General features: G+C 36.0%; 1 protein-coding gene across 1 annotated transcript; it reads right to left on the bottom strand.

Moving 5' to 3' along the window:
- Positions 1-16,888: 16,888 nt before the first annotated feature.
- On the bottom strand, positions 16,889-21,240 carry LOC108559162 (toll-like receptor Tollo). The gene has a single exon (XM_017916332.1). The coding sequence runs from the start codon at positions 20,983-20,985 to the stop codon at positions 17,197-17,199; it is 3,789 nt and encodes a 1,262-aa protein (XP_017771821.1). The 5' UTR covers positions 20,986-21,240; the 3' UTR covers positions 16,889-17,196.
- Positions 21,241-22,106: the final 866 nt, after the last annotated feature.

The following is a 22,106-nucleotide window of genomic DNA, read 5'->3' as shown; positions in this document are numbered from 1 at the left end:
AGAGAAAGAGATCTCTACATAAATCACACGGCAATATGAAATTAATAATGCTGCCCCAGAATACATGCAGGATTTCTATTTTTATTTCTTCTTCTTCTCTTTCCTCTCCTGTACACGCAGTTTGTAGTCGTCCGGTTTTCCATTTTTTTCTCTCCTTCTTTCTTCAATCAGTGTATAACAAATCGAGGGCGATAAATCAAAATTTATCACTCGCTCTCGTTGTCGGGGAATGTAAACGCTTTTAATTGGGGCAGATCGAAAGCGCGTTCGCTCGAAATGTGATTTAAATGTGGTCAGGTTTATTGCACGTGCCAGCAAAGAGAGCAGTTACAAACGAGCCGAGCAGAAAACCTCTGACCACAATAAAATTAAAGACTAATTGCAATTAGGTAAGCTGTCTCGGAACGCACGCACAAAATCGTATTGCTGCTTATGCAACTTTCTGGAAATAAGAAAATTTTGTTGGTGGTTTTTGAATTATATGTCTAATGGTGCAACAACACTATGGCGAATAAGCTACTTCGAGATGCGCGCGCATCGCGTTTACATAGAAAGGCGCATGCAAACATTTATTAACATATTTCACCAATCATTTGTTTTGAAAGGATTAAAATTGTTACTTAAAAAAATCATTTTAGATTACTTTTGTTAGAGTAAAACTAATTTTATATTGACAGAAATGCAATAAAATATTGACTTAACGAACGAAAAAGAATAAAACATTGTATCAATATCAAAAATTTTATTTTTTCTCAGAATTGATGCTGAAATATTTTAAGAATTGTAAAATAATCGCAGAACTGATCTGAAGATTAATTAAGGATAAATCTTGAAGGAAAACAAAATCCTCCTTAAAATTATTGGCCTCGCGTTAATCTGCGCTCGATGTCTCGTTATAATCGGAATTTATTTACCTGAGAATCGGATACAGCAGGAGAAGAAAGATGATGAAGGAGCAAACGAAAAGAAAAACGACTTTTTAAACATAATAACAGTAGTTTCGAATGGGTTTCGGTTAATGTTATTCCCGTGTTGCGAAGAAGCGTACGATGATTCATTGCTCGTCGAGTATATTCTTATTATTAGCGCACGATTTAAGTGGGTTAACGGAATCCGAAAATTATCCAGAAAAATCACAATCCCCAATTAACAGTGATGCCGCGCCGGGTGTTCCGAATCCTTGAGCCACTCGCATCTAGTTAGCACCGAAGGCACAAAGGCGAACGCCTGTTAATTAACTTAATTACAAACGAATCAATTAATCTCATCTCATCGGAACGAACCCACGCCGTAACTTGAAGGAACAACAAGAAACAAAACAAAAATGAGAAGAACAAAAAAAACATTGCGAATTGAATGAAAAAGATGGAGATGGAGAGAAAGAGGATGAGAGATTAAGACCAGATCCGGAGAACAAAGGTGGGTAGGCATCAATCTATATGGGAATTAAAATAATCTTCGGTTTATTTTTCTTATTCGCGCCCGTTCTTTCTTTATGCGCGCTGCTCTTTCCAGAAAGAGTGTTGGGAATAAGAATGTCGGAGATAAAGATTCCGAGATAACTCCTGATAGCTGACTGAGATACATGCGCGTATGTAAATCCTAATCAGATTAAGGACAAGCGACGTTGACAAATTGCGATATCTGCAAGATTCTTGTGAAACGCCCGAAAATCCCGAAGGAGACGGTCGCATTTAAATCGATGGATTTAAAACGTTCTCTTTTTATATTTATTTCATTCTTCTGTGGATTATTTTTTTTTGCAACAGCCCGAAATATGCTGCGATGTTGAAGACGGTTGTTTTTTTTTGTTGTTGTTGGGATGGCGGAGAAGGAGCGGAGTGCATAGTATTACTAATTGATTTGGTTATTTTCACGACAGCGCCGTTTATCATCTCCCAACTTCTAATCGTTACGTAAAAGAGCGGATTATTAATGGTGTCCGGCCGATGCGGGGTCAAGCGGGCCGGGCCCAGAAAAAAAGGAGAGAAGAAAAAGAAGAAGATGAAAATAAAAGTAGAAGAAAGATCCGAAGGAGGAAGAACCGATGACGATGATGGTCTTCGAGTGGTGAGAGTAGAGGAGGGAATGAGATGGATACCCTTTGATAGCGAGGCGAAAAAACTGGAAGGAAAAATATTAAAATGACAATTCGGATTCCGTGCATAATGTCAGGCATTCTCTGGTCGGAGATAATGTTATGCCTAGTTAGTGTATGCGAGAACTTGATATCTTGTTTAAATTTATACAGAAACGTGTCTCGCACAATTCGAGACATTCATTTTCACGACTTTTCCTTGTCCGACGTGGGAAGAAAAAAAATGACCTCAATTGCTATTCGTCAGCGGTAAATCTTTGTATTGAACTTTAACCTAATATAAGGACAAGTCAACAAAATTTAAAATGATGTTTAATAACTCAACTTTTGTTTCTATCAAAAGACGATTGTTTATTTGTGGAAATAATAAAAATATCACATAAATTTTAGAGGCGTCTTACAAGCTGAACATTTATAACTTATACTACTTGATACTTGTCAAGTAACCAATATTAGAATATATAATATTTTTATAACATCAAAAGTTGACGATTGTTTATTTGTGGAAATAATAAAAATAACACATAAATTTTAGGAACGTCTTACAAGCTGAACATTTATAACTTATACTACTTGATACTTGTCAAGTAACCAATATTAGAATATATAATATTTTTATAACATCAAAAGTTGTCAAGTATTGAAATTTGAAGAACAGAATTATATTAGAAAATTGTATGAATAAAATTTATTTACAAACCTTATGTATGTACGTAGACAGATTGATGTATTGATCATTAATTATTCATTACTTTTTGATATATTCACGTAGTGCTGCTGTCAATTACATCCATGTGTTTCCTCTATTTCACATAGTTTTAAAGTATGATACGATTTATCTTTTGATTTTTTTCTTTAGTAGTAAAACCAATTGCTTATATAATTTACCATAAATTTGTCAAATTCTATTTCATTTGTATTTTGATCAATGTCAAGTAAATATTGGATTTTTATTTTAAAAATTTCAAGAAATTAGCTTAATTATTTATTTTCCATTTGTAATCAAAAGATTAATTAATTAATTGATGGAATTTACACATTTTGCATTTTGAAAATACAGGCTTTAAACCTTATTGTATGGTTATTTAAAGGTGCGTACAGACTTTCAAATCAAATTTTGAAAATTACACGTATTGATATATTTTATATTATTTAATTCCAATTGTCAATTAATGGTTTTCTTCGTATTATATTAATTTAAAATATAAATAGAACTTTTCATTTTCTTTTTTTAGATTTTTATCTACTTTTATTAATAATTTTTCTGTTTTTTTTTGCATTTACAATTTTCATCTAATTTTATCACTAACAAATATTTCTTAAAAAAAAATATTGGCCTCAATTTTTGTAGTCTTTCCACATATAATATAGTTATAATAACGTATTTCGTTATTTTTAATTATAAAAACTAATGACCAATGAAGTTTATGGTAATAATTATATTTAAGTTTCTTATATAATTGAACTAGCTGATATTTAATTGCTTGTGAGTTTTGTTAGTCTATTTTGTGACTCTATTTGTAAAAGGCGTTCATGCCTTTGAAGATTTACAAGATGCAATGTAGTAGTGCACCGAAGCGCACGAAGAGAAACGTTCTAATGGACAAGTGCGGAATTGTATCTCCACAGTTTGCAAAAGGCAAAAGCTGATAATAAGGTAACAACAATAACGTAATCCGGCGTAGCGGCGTTAAACTAATTAATGCCCGAGTCCCGACTTAACGACAGCTTTAATTAAAGAAAACAAATATCGCGCAATTACCACACGGTCTCCCGCCGCTCTATTTAATTCCTTCTCGTTCCGTTCCATTCCATTCCTCCTCCTTCGAAGCTACCGCCTCTCGTGCTTTTCGCACCCCCTTTCATCCTCAGCAACCTGCTTCATCTCATACCATTGTTGTAGCTTCGTTTTCGCCAGTGTTTCGGTATCCCAATTAAAACGAATCGATGGTAAAATCGGTTTCGATTTGATCGTGCACACACACGAGAAAGTCAAAGTCTGCTAAGAAGCAAGAGTGCAAGAGAGAAGTAAGGTGCTTGAGAAGGAAGGTGGAGAGTGAGAGGCGAAAATAATGAATCGCTTTATTCCCCATTTTTATTAATGGTTATTGTACGGCCGGATAATTGTCGCGGCGGGGGATCCCCGGCGAAAGTGGCTGGACCACATCAGGATTAATCAGAATTGTATCGCATTACAGGAAACTTTTTAATCGTCCACTCCGATACCGAATCCCATAAATAAACGCCTCGCCTCGCCGTTTTTCCTGGCTCACTGCTCACACCGATTATTATATTGTTCATTAATTAAGCTATCGTTGCGATCTCTGGACTTCGGTGATGATGATTAGCGCGTCGAGTGGTATCCCACGGGGAGCAAACCTATGCCCTCTCTAGTACTTGGATAAAGCGTGTAACTAGTTTTGGAAAACCATCAATCAAACTGTTATCATTGAATATCCATTACTTACGACTCAAATTAAACGGACTGTAATATATCTACGCTATCCCGTTGCGAACAACCCTCTTTAGTCGGCACATCCATACTTTCATAATTAATCTATCGTCTATGTCTTTAATTGATTATACTACAAATAATACATTAACTTTAAACCCATAACCATCATTTCATATTTATGATTATTTACAATAATCTATTGGTAAAAAGTATAGTAATATATTCTTATAAATTTATATATTTTAAGTATTTGATCTTCTAATTTATCTAATAGTTGATAAATTTGAGAATTTGAACTTAGTATTTTCATTTAATATATTCGTATTATCGATAATTAATTTACAATTATAACTATTCCTCGAATATTAGTCCAGATTCACTATAGTCCGAAAATTTCAAAACAAAATTTTAATTTAGCAAAATAAATTCTACAAAATTTGTCCACAGAATATTTTTTGATAAATGTTTTTTCACTTTATTAAATAAGTACGATCCCCGGTTAGTCCAGTTTTAAGTAGTATTGGATATTGGCGGAGTCGATTACCCGCACTATGCGAGGTGATGCCTTATATAATTCTGCATATGTGTTGTTCAATTACATGTTTGTTCAAAGCATTTTTTTTCTTTTGCAAATGTGTTCGTTATCCAATTTATTTCTACGAACTGTTCGTCCGATTTCTCACTATATTTGATCTTGTTTGTGGGTTAAATCATGTCAGGTTTACTGGTAAGAAATAACTTTAAATGTAAATACGAAGTTACTGGAATATTCATTTGGTGTCCTACTAAGAATAAATGCAATATCAAGTTTTAAGTGAAAATGTAAATTGTCTGAGTGGAAAGACCTACGGTCAATAGCCCGTTGCAATGCTTACATAATGATATATTTATATAACCGATGCAATAAATATTATGATTGTAAATACTCGTTTTTTTTGTGAGTAATATAAGTAAACAGTATAAATCAATTTAAAGAATTTGGGTCAAATGCATAAATATTGCGATGAATCGAGTCGTTTCACTGGTGGCAATCTTATTTGCAGATGGTAGCGTTATCATCCCTATCAGATGATTCCCGCAGCCGGCGGCCTTCGATTAGATCTTCCGCTCGTCGCTTTATTACATATGCATGTGCGAAAAAGGGTCGAATATAAAAAGAAAATGATGCAGCTGTAAAATATTTTCGGGGTGCAAATAGTTCGATAATTGGCAGGAATTTATGGGTTTGTTTTCGAAACCGGCCGATTTTTGACTAGCGGAACGGGTCGAACGAGCCAGAAGAACACTGGTGAAGAGGTGAGGTTGAGCGCGATGTGGAAAAAGGGAAGGAGGAGGAGGAGGCGAAGTGAGTTAGTGTTTGGTACAAACGGGTTTTCTACGGAGTGGAGTACACAACAACAACAGCAACAACAACGGCAACAACACGACGTCCACCCTCCTGTTTTAGGTGTGGAATTTGAATGGGAAACATTCCGTCGGCCTGAAAACGACCGAAGAATTCAAAGTTCCTAAAGCAAATTCAATTGCCGACGATTCATCTCCTCTCTGCGATCTGAGACCGTTTCTAGCGAAATCGCTGGGGCCGGTTCTGCGCAGTTAAAGCAAACAAAAGAAAAAACAAGAAGAAAAAGCGAAGACGTAGACAGAGGGAAGAAGAAATTAACTCCAGCAGCGAGGAAAAAAGTGCCTCAATTTGCATACGAGCTTGTTGTTGATTCAAACCTAGAAAGCGTAATTAATCTATACTATAATTTCCCCGGCAAATATATATAACAAGGCTTTAATCGCTCCACGTAACATTGCGTTCTTCCAGCTCATTTTTTTTGTCTCTTTCTTTATATATCTATTTTTTTAATGAGCTTACAACCAAGAGAGATAAAGAGGAAGGTAAATTATGGTGGCGTGATAATAATAATATGATATGCTTCTGGCGAACGAGGATAAGGACGAATTAAAATAAATTTGTTACGCGATAGGGTTTTTTGATAATGCACTCTCCCCTTCCTTTCTTTATTTATTTTTTTGGTTTCCTGAAACGTATTTACATATCGCCACGAGAGAGGCGGAAATTCCCTGGAAACTATTCAAAAAGGAAATGGATTAAAGTGTACCTGAGTCCACGCTGCGTCGTCGTGAAACGTCGAACGGAATTACGTAAAAACATTTTCACAGGTCGTTAAGTTGTGAATACCATCGCGTATTATACGAACGTTATAATCTTCATTTCTTCGGTGCGCTCTGCGCTCTCTCGCATCGTGAGCGTTTTATTGATTTCGTTCTATCCATGGTATTTCGAAACTCACGAAAGATGCAAATTTTCTTGAAGACTGCGCACGGGAATTTCATCCCTGCTGCCGCTTTGGCGCACCCTGTCCTATTGTCATTTCGGATGCAGACATTTAGAACGAAGTGGAACATGCAGTGAAACTACTGAACACGATCTCAATTTTTTTATACATAGAAAATATACCGTTATAGTATTCACAATTCTGTATCTCCATTTATTCGAAATTTACATATTTTGTTCTCTTATCAAACTTTCTTATATAACTACATATACAATTTTAATATAACTCTCTTCGACAAGGATTTCTACAGTACTAAGTCCTTATTTGGTTCATATTTTTTACAAAAGTATTGATGTCAAAAACTAAGACAAAGATTAAAAATCTTATAATGAATAAAAACTGTAATCAAATAAATTATTGATATTATTATACAATTTTGACATTAATATCATTTTTATTGTGCCTGATCTAAAGTATCAAGTTTTTAGTTCAATATATTATTTTTTTAAGGTTCTGGTTAAAGATTGAAGGATTGAGCGAATTCGCATATTTTTGCACTTTTATTTGTTGTTTACAAATTATTTTAATTAGTAGTTATAATAATTATACACTATTATGACTGTAAAGGAAACTCCTAACAGATAGTGAAAGTTATTATGTAATAGATAGTAAGTAAACACTGATCATAAATATTTACAATTTGAAGTATAAGTTAAGAAACAGTTTGATCATAGGTCAATTATATTTTCTACACCGATCATGTATTGTTTTTCTGACAATAAAATGCACATTTTTCAATTGATAAATTGATTTGGAATTTATGAGTCTTATGGATTGTTTTAATTATCTTATATATTTTGAGTTGTAGTTTTTGATCTTAAAAATACTTTAGATGCAATTTAATGAATTACTTATATCTTTTGTATTTTTGTAAAGTATACTAATTTAAGTATTCAATAAACAATAAACTGAAATAAGTTTTATGAAATCAAGTTTTGAATCTTGTTTTGAAATATAAAAATAGTTTGGATCAACTTTATGTCGCGTGCATACAAAAATAACGATTTAATCGGTTCTTGAGTGAAGCTATTAAATTATATTAATGTGCTGCATTAACAAATTGACAAATTATATACTGTGAACACTTATTATATATCATGTCATTCGTTAATAAGGGGTGAAGTGAATAATTCAAAGTGTAACCCTGGAACAGATAATCGTCGACTAATTAGCAGCAAATTGCCACTGCTTAAGGTTAGGTCGAGCGAAGGAACAGAAGCTTCCCAGAAACGTAATCTGAATAATAGAAATTTAAATTTCTACCAGAGGGTCTCTACCACAAAAATAATAAGAAGTGGTAGAAGAAGAAGAAGGGACGAGTGGTCTGGGAGAACGAGATTAATCTAGACACACAAACACACGAATAAATAAATGGTGAATTAATCGCGCTCGCACCTTATTAATTAGCATATCTTAATTGGAAAAGTCGCTTCGGTGGAGGCGGTCGAGCTTCGCGCGCGCACTCCTCCTGTCCTTCCACGTCCTGCCCAATCCTCACCTGTATCCTGTATTAGTCTCTTCCTCGACTTCTACTCGTGTTCATTTCATACTTAATGGCCTACCCTATCCTGTATTAAACTCGACATCCATTTGTTTATCCTGTATGATTATAATCCTAGATTTCTACATATTAAAGATCCTACCCTTTTGCATCGTTTCTTCTCATGCAACCTATTCCAAAACCTCTGCTTATGTTTATTCTAGTTTATTCTATGCTCCTAGAGTTCGTTTATAACATATATTCCTCGAACTCCACTTGCTTTCCATGTCCTGTCTTTTCCTTCACCTGACCTATCCTTATCATGTCCACTTGACATATAATGTGTATTGTATTACTCGATTTCCTCTCTTAATCAGCTCATACTTCTGCTCTTCCATGACTTATCAAAATCTATATTATTATGCTCCTTGACCTCTACTTGTATTCATTTAAAGATCCTGCCCTCTTCTGTAAGCTCTGCTCATTTTCACTTTATGCTCTTACTTATCATATATTTCTTGTACTAGCATGTATTAGTCTGTTCCTCGACCTACAATCTTGCTTTGTTTTTCCATGTTCTGTCATTTCATTTCCATATCCTCTCCTATGTCATCTTCATCTTCTGTTCTTCTACATCCTGAATAATACTCGTGTCCTCCTGTCTTTCCATGTCCTCTCTTTTTATTTCCTATACTTTCCTTGTCTTGTCATGTCCTCTTCTAGTCATTTAATTTCTGTGTCTTCCCCTCTATCCAATTCCTCGAACTCTACTCATATTAATTTCGCGATTTTCCATGTACTGCCATCTGTTGTTAGCCTATTCTCATCTCTTATTCATTTCATACAATTCGCTCTCCCTTTTCTTGTCCTCTTCCGACGCGGAAATGATTAATAGGTATAGCAATTAGGCACTGATTCGGTTGCAAATACGGAAGCAATTACCCTCCGAACGAATGTTTCTGGCTCATAAAGATATTCATTTCGCTGAGGCCAAGCGCAAGACGTAATCCACCTCGAGAAGAGATTATCTCTCCACACTTCCCATGCATCACTCTCCTTCTCTGTCTCTCTCTTCCTCCTCTTCAATTCCGTGTTTATCCTTCTTTCTCTCGCACGCATCTACGGACTGCACACACACGGGAAAACTGAATGGCTATAACAGTTTCGCTTAAGCCGTTAAAAACGCCCAATGATCATGTCCAACTTAATTATCTAACATACTTTCATCGCGCTCCGAAAAACCAGATCCGTGGATTGAACGTCATTTGCAGAAGCAGTTTCGTTCTTTGGCAGGGAGCAAACACGTGGTTTCCAATTACTCCTAATGGTTGGCAATCGTGAAAATAAAGTACTTCGGAAACGACGAACGCGAACTTTAATATCTCGCATTAAAAAACGCAATTGCGAGCGAGCATTTAAATACCAGTTTCGAATGTAATTAAGCAGGTCGACGCGATTTCGTTGCAACATTGCATCGTAATAGGGAGGTAAGTAACCAATCCGCACATCCTGCTCGAGGATTTCAATTACAATTGGTACTTCATTCAATAAAGGATGCCACATACCAAAGAGGAATAGAGGTGCTAATTTATCCATTGAATAAGTTTACATACCTAAATTCCTTATAATATTCCATGCTTCAAGTCTACATTTGTTATAATAGCTAATGTTAAACTTATATTAAATATCAATCTTTCAAAACTCAATCAAATTGAACTCAACATTAATGGTCTGTCAAATTCTTAAGAAGACTTGCAATAAATTTTTACAATATTGCAATGAATAAACATATTTTTAATGTTTTATCAAAGTTAACTTGATTATATGACTAATTACACATAATTAGAATTTTGATTTAGAAATTAATTAAAGCATTATCAAGTGTATTCATCTTGAAAAATACTACTATTTCTTATTTTTCAGTATTTTCTTATTTTTTGGGAGGAGAGGAAAACCTTGCATAGGGAGCACGGTGGATTCGTGGTACTGTGGGATTCTTACCCACTAAAAACCTCTCCTCTTCTTCGTCAGCATTCAGGTCCTGTTTGTTGATACTGCTCTGAAATGTTGATTGTTTCACCTGTGTTGCTAAATCAGTGTTGGTTTCCACTGTCATTTTATTCGTTTTCTCTCTTTTTTCAGTATTTAAATATTTCAAAGTGTCTCTTATAGCTTATTTCCATGATATCATAAGAGTCCAACTAGAAGTATCTATTTTGAACTTGAAATAATTAATATCATTAGTATGTCCCAATACACCTAAAGTTCCAAACTGTTAATGGTCTGGTATAAATGGAAGACAATCTCAACGTCGGTTTTTAATTCAGGTTTTTCTCTCTCACTCGCTCTCACAGACTCTTTACATTTTTTAATTAATTAAAATGCTTGTATAAATGGGCCGTTGATATTAATATTATCACGTGATTTAAATAATTACACGCGCCGCTGGTCGTCCGATACAAAACGAGGCATAGAGCTGTCGTTTATATAATCCATTAAGAAAGAAAGAAGAAGAATAAGAAGAAAAAAAGCGACAACAACACTTAACAATATTTTCCAAAGCGGGATACGAAATAAGTAAATGGAAATGAATAACATGGAAAAAGCGTTTCCTTTACCAACAAACTGGATACGGGTCGCATAAATCCTCCGAAACATGTGATCATAATTAGCCTCAAAATATATTTATTATGCAGCAGCGTTCGGATTTATGGCCTCCCTACACTCCCCGAAACGTTTACATTAAATTTTTAATTATTTCATATAAATTATTGTTCGTCATCTCTCCTACGCACGGATAAATACGTTAATGAGCGATTCGTTCGAGGCATCGCATGCAAATTAAACCGGAATCTCCACACTACATTTTCAGATGATCTTTGTCTTCAACACAGATGATCAACAACAGTCACGAGGAATTGTTTGGACGTGTTTATTTGGGTTACGTGAAAATTACATAAATTTTAAGACTGTACGGAGAATGGAGAGTGGTAGGAGCGGAATTATAATGAGGTCTCTTTATTTCTTAGAAGGAAGGACGGGGCTTTTCACCTGAAACGCGCCGGGCCTAGCGCCACGCCTGAGAATTATGATTATTGCTTTTTAACCCCGAAAAAAAGCCTACCGTACAAAAATAATGATTTACTCGTTAACAGGCAGTTAGGGCTGTAATTATCTGTGGTTGTTGTTACAAAGGGTGGAAGAATCCCTCCAAGTTTTTAGAAGGGAGCAAATTCTTAAACTTTCACGCACGCAAGGCGCCGGGATTTAAGTTGAACATTCTTATATTTGGAAAATATTTCAGGATTATAATCACTATTATTTTGAAGCATAATCATCTAAAATTTAGATGTCGAGTATGATGTCGATGTATTTAGGTCGAGTTTTAAGACACGTTTTAAATTTATTAACTAGACGGTTATTTTATTTTACAGATTCCAATATAATAATATTTAATATTAATTGATTACTTAATACTTGCCAATTTTCATGTATATCTTTACTTGTAACTTGACAAGTGTTAAGTAGTAAGGTTTCTTTGAGTATGACTATCACATCTACTTACGACTAAATACTACATTTTATGAAGCGACAAATACTGGAAATGAGTTATGGACATATGTTAATACATGTTTATCAATACTATATGAGTAACCATCATAATACTTATCAATACTATAATAATATAACAAGATGTATCTGGGATTATATACACTAACGTCAACATTTGTTAGGATGTTTCTTCCATAACTTTTCATCAACTAAGAACTTCTATGAATCTGTCATTTATGACACATGTATTAACAAAGTAAGAATAGAATATTAAAATTTCATTGTATGTCATAACTATTTTCAATTGTGCATACAATTATTATTTATTACACCTTAGTTAATTAAAATAAACTTGCGTGTTGGAGGCATGAGAAACATTTTTATTCTATCGAATATTTTAAAGAGATTTTCCTATAACTTTGGTATAATTGTATAAGAACATTAATATTTTTATAAATACACAGAGATTTATAAAATTTTCTATTCAGACAATACATCTATAATTAGTTGTATTTTCATTATACATTAGACGTGTACTTTTTGTAATTAATTATGGAATTAAAAATGTATCTCTTAAATAATTCAGAGTTACAAGTAAAACTTTACTATTGAATATATTCTCTAATTCTAACGATTTTATTTTAAATTTATAAATTATCTTTAGATAATCTTTGTTTAATGAATATTCATTGTAGATTCAATATTTGTTGTTGCAACAAAAGTAACAAGAAATTTGTATAAAGGTACCGAAGCAGAAATGCGGTATTGTTTAATCGTGTTTGCTCTAGGTTTTTAGTAAGTGCAAAACGATGTTATTCAGAACAACTGTTAAAAGTAAATTGAGTAATAAAATAGCCTAAGGAGACTTATTCATGTTACCTTTTCAGTAACTCTGATGTTGGATAATAAAACTTAAGCATGCACTTAAGGAGTTTATGCTTTGAATCTACCCGATAAATTTAATTAATTATTCTTAATTTATTAAGTTTAGCAAATTTATATATAAAAATAATAATAATATAAGAATTTCATTTATAAATCATATTAGTAATTTTAGTTTAATTTTTTTTTTTCAAAATTATTTTCATAAAAAATTAAACATAATAAATCTTAAATTATCATTAGTTTCTTTGTAATTTGGCTTATCTAAATTTTCATTTTTTTACAAATAAACTTAATTTAAAACTACTTCTATATTTAATTACTTAATTCCGCTGTTTAGAAATGTTATATTGACGTATTTGACCGTAACTTTACGTAATTTATTCTATTTCCGTTGTTATGCTACATTGGTTTTTCTAAATTATTACATCCTATTAAAATTAATTTACTTTGATTTAATGAATTGAAAACTATTATTCAATAACAATTATCAATAATTAAAAATGATGTATCAATTATGTTTTTTTTTATATTTTATATCAACTTTTTGCTAAAAATCTGTATAAAAAAATCTGAACTTTATGACTAATTTACAATATTGTAAGCTTTTACTATTTATTTTTCATATCTAATTTAAACCTAAAAAAAATAAATCTAATTCAAAGTAGAATTTTATAGAATTTAAACTGTTGTAAATTTTTAAATATTAAATTGATATTACTTTTCTCCAAGTCTATACATTCTATTGTCATTTAGTATAAAATAAACTCATAATTTCTGTCTCGACATATTTGTATTAAATCTAATTCATATTAGTGTATTTATTTATTACTATTTTTATATTTCGTTGTAACTAAATCTATGAATTATTTCTCTAATTAAACATTTTTTAACTTGATTTCTTTATAGACCAGTGGTTGACAACCTTTGTTGTACCATGTCCCACCAATAAAATTCTTATGCCACCCTATGGCAATCGCAAGCCCGACAACCAAATTCCCGACATTGGAAATCCCGATGTTTGAAATGCCGACTGTATCGAAATCCCGACAACCATAATCTCTACTATATCAAAATCCCGACTATATTAAAATCCTGACAACCATAATCCCGACTGTATCAAAATGTGACTATGCTCCGAAATAATTTAAGAATGCTTTGTAAAAATTTTCGATATAGTCGGGATTATGTTTGTCGAGATTCTGATACAGTCGGGATTATGGTTGTCGAGATTTTGATATAGTCGGGATTTCGATACAGTCGGGATTTCGAACGTCGGGATTTCAAACGTTGACGTTCTTCGGTTGTCGGGCTTGCGATATAGACCCGTAATATATACATAATACGCCACGCGGTTAAGAATGGGGGTGTGGGCCCCACGTTGGGAAACACTGATATAGACTATTCCATCTAACAATATGGATTTCTTCTATTTTCGTTTTAACGCTGCAATTAATATACCCGATTCGTGATCTTTGGCCGTGGTCCCCCACTTCCTCAACGGCGTAAGAAAAGCGCCATTCGGAATTCGAAATTAGTTTGTGGGCCAAAGGTCAACAATCCTCGTTTCAATTTAATCCTTCTTTCATCGAGTAATCTGCCTTTCTCCATCTCTCACCACTCTTCCTCTTTTTCTCTCGTTCATTTACTTTTTTTCTTCATTACACATACACACACAAACTCCATTTTTGTTTTTGCTGTTGTTGTTTTGCGATCCTCTCGTTTCCATCAACAGTCGTTAAATGAAATTGTTCACGATCTCCTTTATTGCCAATCGGGTTTCGGTCCATCGTCGGCCGAATTAAAATTATGTAAAATTAATAATCCGGAAAGTAACTGTAATAATGAACCTGCATCAAAGAGGATATATATATGTATATAAAAAAAGGAGAGAAGGTTTTCATCTCTCCTCGTTTCCCATGATTGTTGTTCGTTTACTCGTTGTTTTTCGCTTGCTATTATTTATTTCGTTCGTTCGAGTATATTAAGATCGCTTCATCGTCGTAGTAGGTGTACGCAGTTGTATCTCGCTCTGATCGAGGTATAAATTGTCAGAGGTGTATCTCGCTTTCCTCGTCCGTCTATCCTCGCCTGGCTCCACCGGGTTTTGTTTTCTCTTCCGAGGTCGTTGCCTATGCTTACTTCTTCTTATTATTCTACTACTTCTTCTGCCTCCTCTAGTGTCTACAAAGAACAGCACGGAGAACACAATCAGACAATTCCTTCTACATTATTGTAATTACTGTGGACGGGGCGCAATAATGTCGCTGATCGACGGAGCGTATTGTTTAAATAGGAGATTGCGTAATTCATCTTTCTTTCTCCGCTTCAATAATCTGCGAGATACATCTTAATTTCATCTGCTTCAACCGCATATTATGAATATGCATCTATTATTACACTTTGCATACTTCCTTCTACCTCCAACTAAAAACATTATCCAAACAACTGAACCTTAACTTTCAATCAAAATATTAACTTAACAAATTGTAAAATTAATTTTGTTTATGTTTTGTATAACATATTTTTTTAACAACCAACCTTTAAGTTTCAATTAAAATTATTATGAACTTTAAAAAATATTATAAACATTAAGAAAAATATTGACAGTTACATAATACATGTACTAATTATATTTTTATAATTATATTAAGTTAATTTATAAGTAAATCTTATAAAAATGATTACTACAATTTCTTTCATCAATCAAAATTCTTATTGATTCAGGAATTAATTTAGAAATTATCATTTTTTTTTATCTTAAAAGATATTTTAAAAAGATTATTTAGCTATGATAAGAAAGTTTAGTTTTTTTTTTAAATATTTGTTTTATTAATAAATTTTAAAATAAAGTTCTAAATTTTCTACTGAAAAATGAAATTTAAACTTATTATTTTGTAAAATGTGGAGAAAATACAATGTGGAAGTTTTATTTTATAGTAAAAGTCTAAAATATTAAAATGGTTGAGGTTGTTTTTAAATGAAATAAATAAATGAAAATATGGTAAAAATAATAGTAATGTATGCTTACTTATTGTTTGTCTTCTTAGAGAGGAACTGTACTTATTGATTGGTTCGATGCACCTGGATGGTATTTATATGATGCAACGTAACGGCGAGGAAGAGAAGTAGTGTTTACTCGGATAATTGTTGTGAAAATGGTAAAACGTAGATAGATGAGAGTCGGCGTGTCTTCTTCCCGTGTATTTCTCGCGTAGTGAAATAAATTTGTTTAATTTTCAATTAGGCACGTAGCGAAATGGGATCTTGCTCGAATGTCCGTCGCGGACGACGTTAAGAATTTCATTAGCAAAACAATCTTAATTTTAATTTTCTCTCTCAAATGTGTATTATCTGTATTGCAAGGCTATGCAAGCGAAGAACGCAATTAAAAGCACCATTTTAATATCCCTTTAAATAGGTTTTTCAAAGAGACTTAGATAATTAAGTAGAAACGTTGATTGCCTGCCGTTTGCGCTGTTCTTTAATTTATTCTTACAACGGGTTTGGAATTAAGAAATTTCTCACAAAAATATATAATATATTATATTATTCATTTAAATAATTAATTTCAGTGATGTATGCACACGTTGCTCAACACAATGTCTATGTCCTTTGTGTCGTTTATTTTGAATATTTTCTCGATTTATCTTTAACGTTTTAATTAAAAGGACGTTCATTGACATAAATTAAAGGGTCGTCGGTTGCTTCGTTCGTTCTTTTTTTATGTTTGTTGTTGTTGTGTAACTTCTTCGTCTTCTTGTTGCTGATGCGTCGTCTTCTTTTTGTCCTTAAAGCGGCTGCGATCGATAAGATCTCTGCAGCATTTCGCGGACATTGTTTGGTCGGCTGTGCCGTAAATTTCGTTTACTTGAAAATAAGAAATAAATGGTTGAAAAAGGGGGGAAAGTTAGTTATCTCGTTTCTCGAGCGGAGTAAAAACAGATTATAGTTGGATTTCGAATTTTTTCTCGTTTATTATCATTATTTCGCATAGCATATAGTTAACAATAAATATTGGGAGAAATAAGATTATATGTACAAAATTTATTGATATTCTTTTTTTTGCGACAAATCGATAGAATTAGAAGAATAGATTTACAAGTACTTAGCTTCTATACAAGTCCTTTAATATATACATTGTTTATTATAATTAATCTGCTTAAATGCTGTTTTTTTTTTGCTTTCTTATACTCTCGGGGTCCTTCTTTTTCGTCCGACGAGTTTCGAAACATTCTCACTCTTTCACTCTTTTTTTTTAGTATACTATCACTTGGTGCGCGCACGGAATAACGGGAATGTAAACAAAAATATTATGAAGGAAGAGATTGCACACTCGCAACACTTAAAAACTTTTAGTCATATCATATATCACAATTTCTTAGATGTGTATGGCGACTGTGCGCGGTGTTCCGGTGCAATTTCCACCGCCTCCGGTGACTCCGCCGCCTACGCCTCCTCCTCCTCCGCCAACTCCTGGACCAGTTCCTGGTTGTTGCGTCCTTGCTCCATGTCGATGGACGTGATGGTGTACGTGCGGAACTCTTTGAGAACCGCGCCTTCGCTGTCCTGTTGGAACGTCCGGAAGCGCGAATTTGAGCTTCTCCCAGAAGAGTTTGTCGCCCCACTGGAGATAGACGTTGGTCTTTAGGTAGAGTCTGATGTCGGGGTCGAGATCCTTCTGCGGCACTTCTCCTAGCAGGATGACGATGAGCCTGCGGCGACGGTCGCGCAGGATCTGGTGATGCGCGGACTTGAACTCGAAACGACACCACTCCGATTTGATAAAGTTCTCTGAGAGGATCATGATCGTGCGCTTTGAGGATTCGACCGCTTGGACTATAGTATCGGCGAGGAATGCGCCGACGGGGAAGTCCCTGTAGTGAAGGCACAGTTTGTAGTTGGGTTCGAGAGCCGGAGCCAGGACCTCCGCCACCCAAGCTTCATCCTTCGAGCTGTAGCTGACGAAGGCGTCGAACAGTTTATCGCGATCGTCGCGATCGAAGTCCGCTGACTTGTGACACAGACGGACACCGAATTTAGAATGACACCACACGCGCACTTCCTGTCTGAATATGAAGACCAGCAGACTGGTGACGAGGAGGACGCCGAGCGCGGATAGCGTGATCACAAGCGGCGGCAGATAATCCTCCAAGGCGTGTCTCTTGATGATAGTTAGATTGCCGTTGATGCTGTTGTCCATGTTCGCTGCGCCCGTGCAAAGGGTTCCGTTGTTTTCCTGCTGGCTCACATAGAACCCGAGATCCGCGTTATCCGCGTACATGTTCTCATTATAGAAGTCCACGTCTGTTGTGTTGTACACGCAACGCACATTATTCAAGTCTGTAACTACATCACCGCCGCGTACCATCCACTCACGTAACTTCTCGGTGAACTCACAGTCGCAAGACCAAGGGTTCGAGGCCAGGGTCACCTCGGATAAAGTGTTCGGAAGATACCACACACTGTACTCACTGATCCTGTTGTGATCCAGCTTCAGAATTCGCAAATGCTTCAGTCCCGTGAATGTAGTCCCATTCAAATGGGTGATCCGGTTGTATTGAAGGAATATCTCCCTCAGACTATCCAAACCCTCGAATTCGTGTCCGTACAACTCTGCGATCCGATTTCCATCGAGATGCAGAACCTCGAGATGGTGCAATCCGTTGAACGTGCGGTTGTGTATGTTCTCTATGTTCGAGTTGTTCAGGAAGAGCACTTTGAGAGTTTTGCGGCCGATGAACGCGTGGCTCACGAGCGCTCTCAAATCGTTCCCATCCAAGTACAGCTGAGTGGCGGACATCGGGATCCTTTCCGGCAGCTCCTCCACGTATCCACTCGATGAGCAGTCCACGACATTCGCGTTTCTCCACATCTGATCGTGGTAACAAGTGCAGTTCTTCGGACAGGTTACCTTACAGTCGCAGGCGTCGAAATCGCAACACTGACAGGTTGTTAAGCATTGCGCCTCGTACGTGCACAAGAACTGATGAGGAGCAGCCTCCACGAGCGGCACATAGGATCCTCCTCTATTATACAAGAGCTGGCAATAGATGCTTTCAAGATCGACCAGCATCGGTTGCGTTCTCACTTTATTCAAATTCGCCTTCTGCAGCCACTCCATCGTACAATCACAAGAAAACGGATTACCTCCGATATGGAATTTCGGCAGCTCCTTATCAGCCGGCACCGACATGATTCTCAACGAATTCTGATCCAAATTAGTAATCTTATTTCCATACAAATCCACTTTAGTTAAATTCGTTTTCTTGAAGAACGTGTAGGATTGCACTTTCGAAATTAAATTGTAGCTAAGGAATAACTCATGTACGCTGTTCGGAATCGAAGTCCCGATAATCTCAGTCAATTGGTTACAACTTGCCTCTATTAATTCAAGCGAAAGTTGATCTTCCAGCAGAAATCGATTCCCCAATTCTTTAATCTGATTGGCATGTATGTCCAACCATTGGAGTCCGCTCGGAATCATAGCATAATCGAATTTCTGAAGCTGATTATCCGATATATTTAACCATACCAGTTTCGGTAATTTGCTGAATAAGTCGGTGATGTCTGTTAGATAATTACCATCCAGTCTGATCACTTGAAGGTTTTCGTTGGTATCGAAGGTTCCTGGAGATACTTCCTTTATTTTATTACCGGAGAGATTTAGCAAATTGAGTGAAGTCATTTTATCAAAAACGCCTTTGGTTAAATTTCCGATGTAATTTTCTGTGAGTCGAAGACCCTGAAGGTCGCTCATGTCTGCGAAGGTGTCGTTGGTAATCACGTTGATAAGGTTCTCGCCCAAATCTAGGGTTTTCAGCAATGGCACATTGGAGATAACTTCTGGCACGCGCGATAGTATGTTTCCGTTCAAATGTAGTGCATCTAATTGCGGGCAGTTCATTAAAGCTTCGTGGTGGATAAAGGAAATCCGGTTGCGATCCAAGAAAAGCGCTAACAGCATTTTCAGTCCGCTAAATGTATCGGCGTTTATACGTGTCAACATGTTGTTAGATATGTACAGCGTACGAAGATTGCTCAGCTCGGAGAATGTGTTGGTGGGTAAATTGTCGATTTTGTTGTCGTTCAGTCTTAAGAATTGTAGATTATACAAATCGCGGAACACAGATGGCTCGAGTTTCTTGATACGATTGAAGGAAAGATCCAGGACCACTAAACGCACTAATCCGCTAAACGTGGCGGAGTTAATCCAGTCGGCTGTGAGTTCGTTGTTGGAGAGATCCAGCACTAAGAGTTGGACCAGTGGTCGGAAGAGATCAGGAGCTAGCACATTGATGGAGTTGTTCTGCAGGTAGAGTTCGCGGATCTCCCGCGTGTCGGAGAATAGTTCTGGCGGGAGACTGACCAGGCGATTGTCAGAGAGTTTCAGGACATTTAAGTTCACTAGCCCTTCGAGGGCACGATCAGCTAGTTGTGTTAGACCGTTCTCTTGAAGGTAGAGCTTCTGCAGGTTAACCAGCGTGGACATTTGACCCGAAGCCAGCCGGTCGATGTTGTTACGAGATAAGTCGAGTAATCTAAGACTAGCACCGCACCTCTCCGACGGACTCGACGATACGAAGTTGAAACTGGATACCTCTCGCAACCGGTTGCGCGTCAGATTGAGGAACTCCAGGGATTTTAGAGGACACAGCACTCCTTCGGGCATCGTCCACATGTTGTTCTCGCTGAGGTCGAGTCGCTCCAGTTGGCGGAGCTCCTCCGCGAAGGTGTTCGACGAAATGTCCAGACTCACCGCGGACCAATCGGTATTGTGAGTACGGACCGTTAGATTTCTTAGCTCCCGGAGACCTCTGAACGCGACGTCCGAGAGATTGCCCAACTTGCAGTACTCGATGGACAACTCGCGCAGCTCCACCAGGTCCTTGAAGCTGCCCGCCTTCAGGTTACTCTGGAAGAAGAGAGCATCGCTGCACTCCAACTTCAGCCGCACCGTTTGTTTCAAATGGATCTTGTTGAAGTTCCAAAACTCCAATTCACTATTAATTGTCTTTAGCCGGCAAACGACGGTGATGTCGTTGTCGCTGTCCACCACGGAGTGACATTCCTGCAGGCCCTCGTAGTTGTTCAGGCTGGAGCCCTGGGAGTCGGACAGCGCGCCGAAGATCGTTGCGAATAAGACGATGCACACCACCGCGGTGCCCATATCGTACCCGTTCTTTCTTCTGATCCGCTACACCATTGTAAGACCACTTTAAGAGCAGCGTTTAGCATGCCGCGACCGTTCCGTTCGCCGCTCGCCGTTTGACTGCTCGCCGCATCCACAAGGCCACGGACTCGCTCCAGTCCTTACCTGTCCCTTCCTCCTCCATCTCTTCTCTTCCACCAAACCTCCCCCCATTCAAGACACTCGCACTCCTTCTCTACCTATCTACCTACCTACCTTACCTACCATCATCATCATCGGACTCGGGTTAAGAATAGACCGACTCGGCACATTATAAGAAATACAACTCGACTTTAAAGCAGAAGAAGAGGCGAACAACGACGACGGCAGAAGAAGAAGTCAGGAGGATAAAAACCGAAGAAGAAGACGAAAAAATATATATATAAGAAGACCAAGAGGCGACCAAAGAAAAAAACAAAAAGCAACAAAATAAAAACGAACACTGTTAACTCGGACCGCTTTTTTTTACGTGGACGGCCGGGTTTTCTATCTGATCGACCGTTGAAATCGCCCGACATTATCGCGCCTCTCTATGACACACAATGGGGCTAGAATTTTTCGCCAAACATTCTTTCTTGCGTACTTACCACGCTGAAAACTATTAATTAAGTCACAAACAATAACACTTATACCCGCATACGCAATTAGCGTTAAATTAATTTCATGCAAATATATGCACAGTATGATTATCTTTTTTTTTTTGCTGCAAGGCGTTAATCGCAACATTATAACAATCCTTCACAACCGTTAGCAAAAACAGTTAAAAACTTATTTTAATATTAAAAATAACAATATTTCATAACGCAACAATTATAAAATTACATAAATAATTAGAAATAAAAAAAGGTGTGAAGTAAAAAAAATATACATGAATCATTGTAACGGGTCATTTAACATTCTACAAATAAGCAAACGTCAAGTCATTCATTAATTTGTTAACTTACAATTTTGTTTCATGGATTTGTTTTTCTCAATGATTAATCGATATATCAATTATTACAATTTACGATCATTTGATTTCTAACAGATTATTTTCAATAACTAAATAAAAAAATCTTTTATGAATTCTTTATCAAAAAAAATATAAAAAAAATGACATT

The sequence above is a fragment of the Nicrophorus vespilloides genome, unplaced genomic scaffold (assembly GCF_001412225.1).
Source record: "Nicrophorus vespilloides isolate i.1.1-1 unplaced genomic scaffold, Nicve_v1.0, whole genome shotgun sequence".
Lineage (NCBI taxonomy): Eukaryota > Metazoa > Arthropoda > Insecta > Coleoptera > Silphidae > Nicrophorus > Nicrophorus vespilloides.
This window is presented reverse-complemented; position numbering and strand designations above follow the sequence as displayed.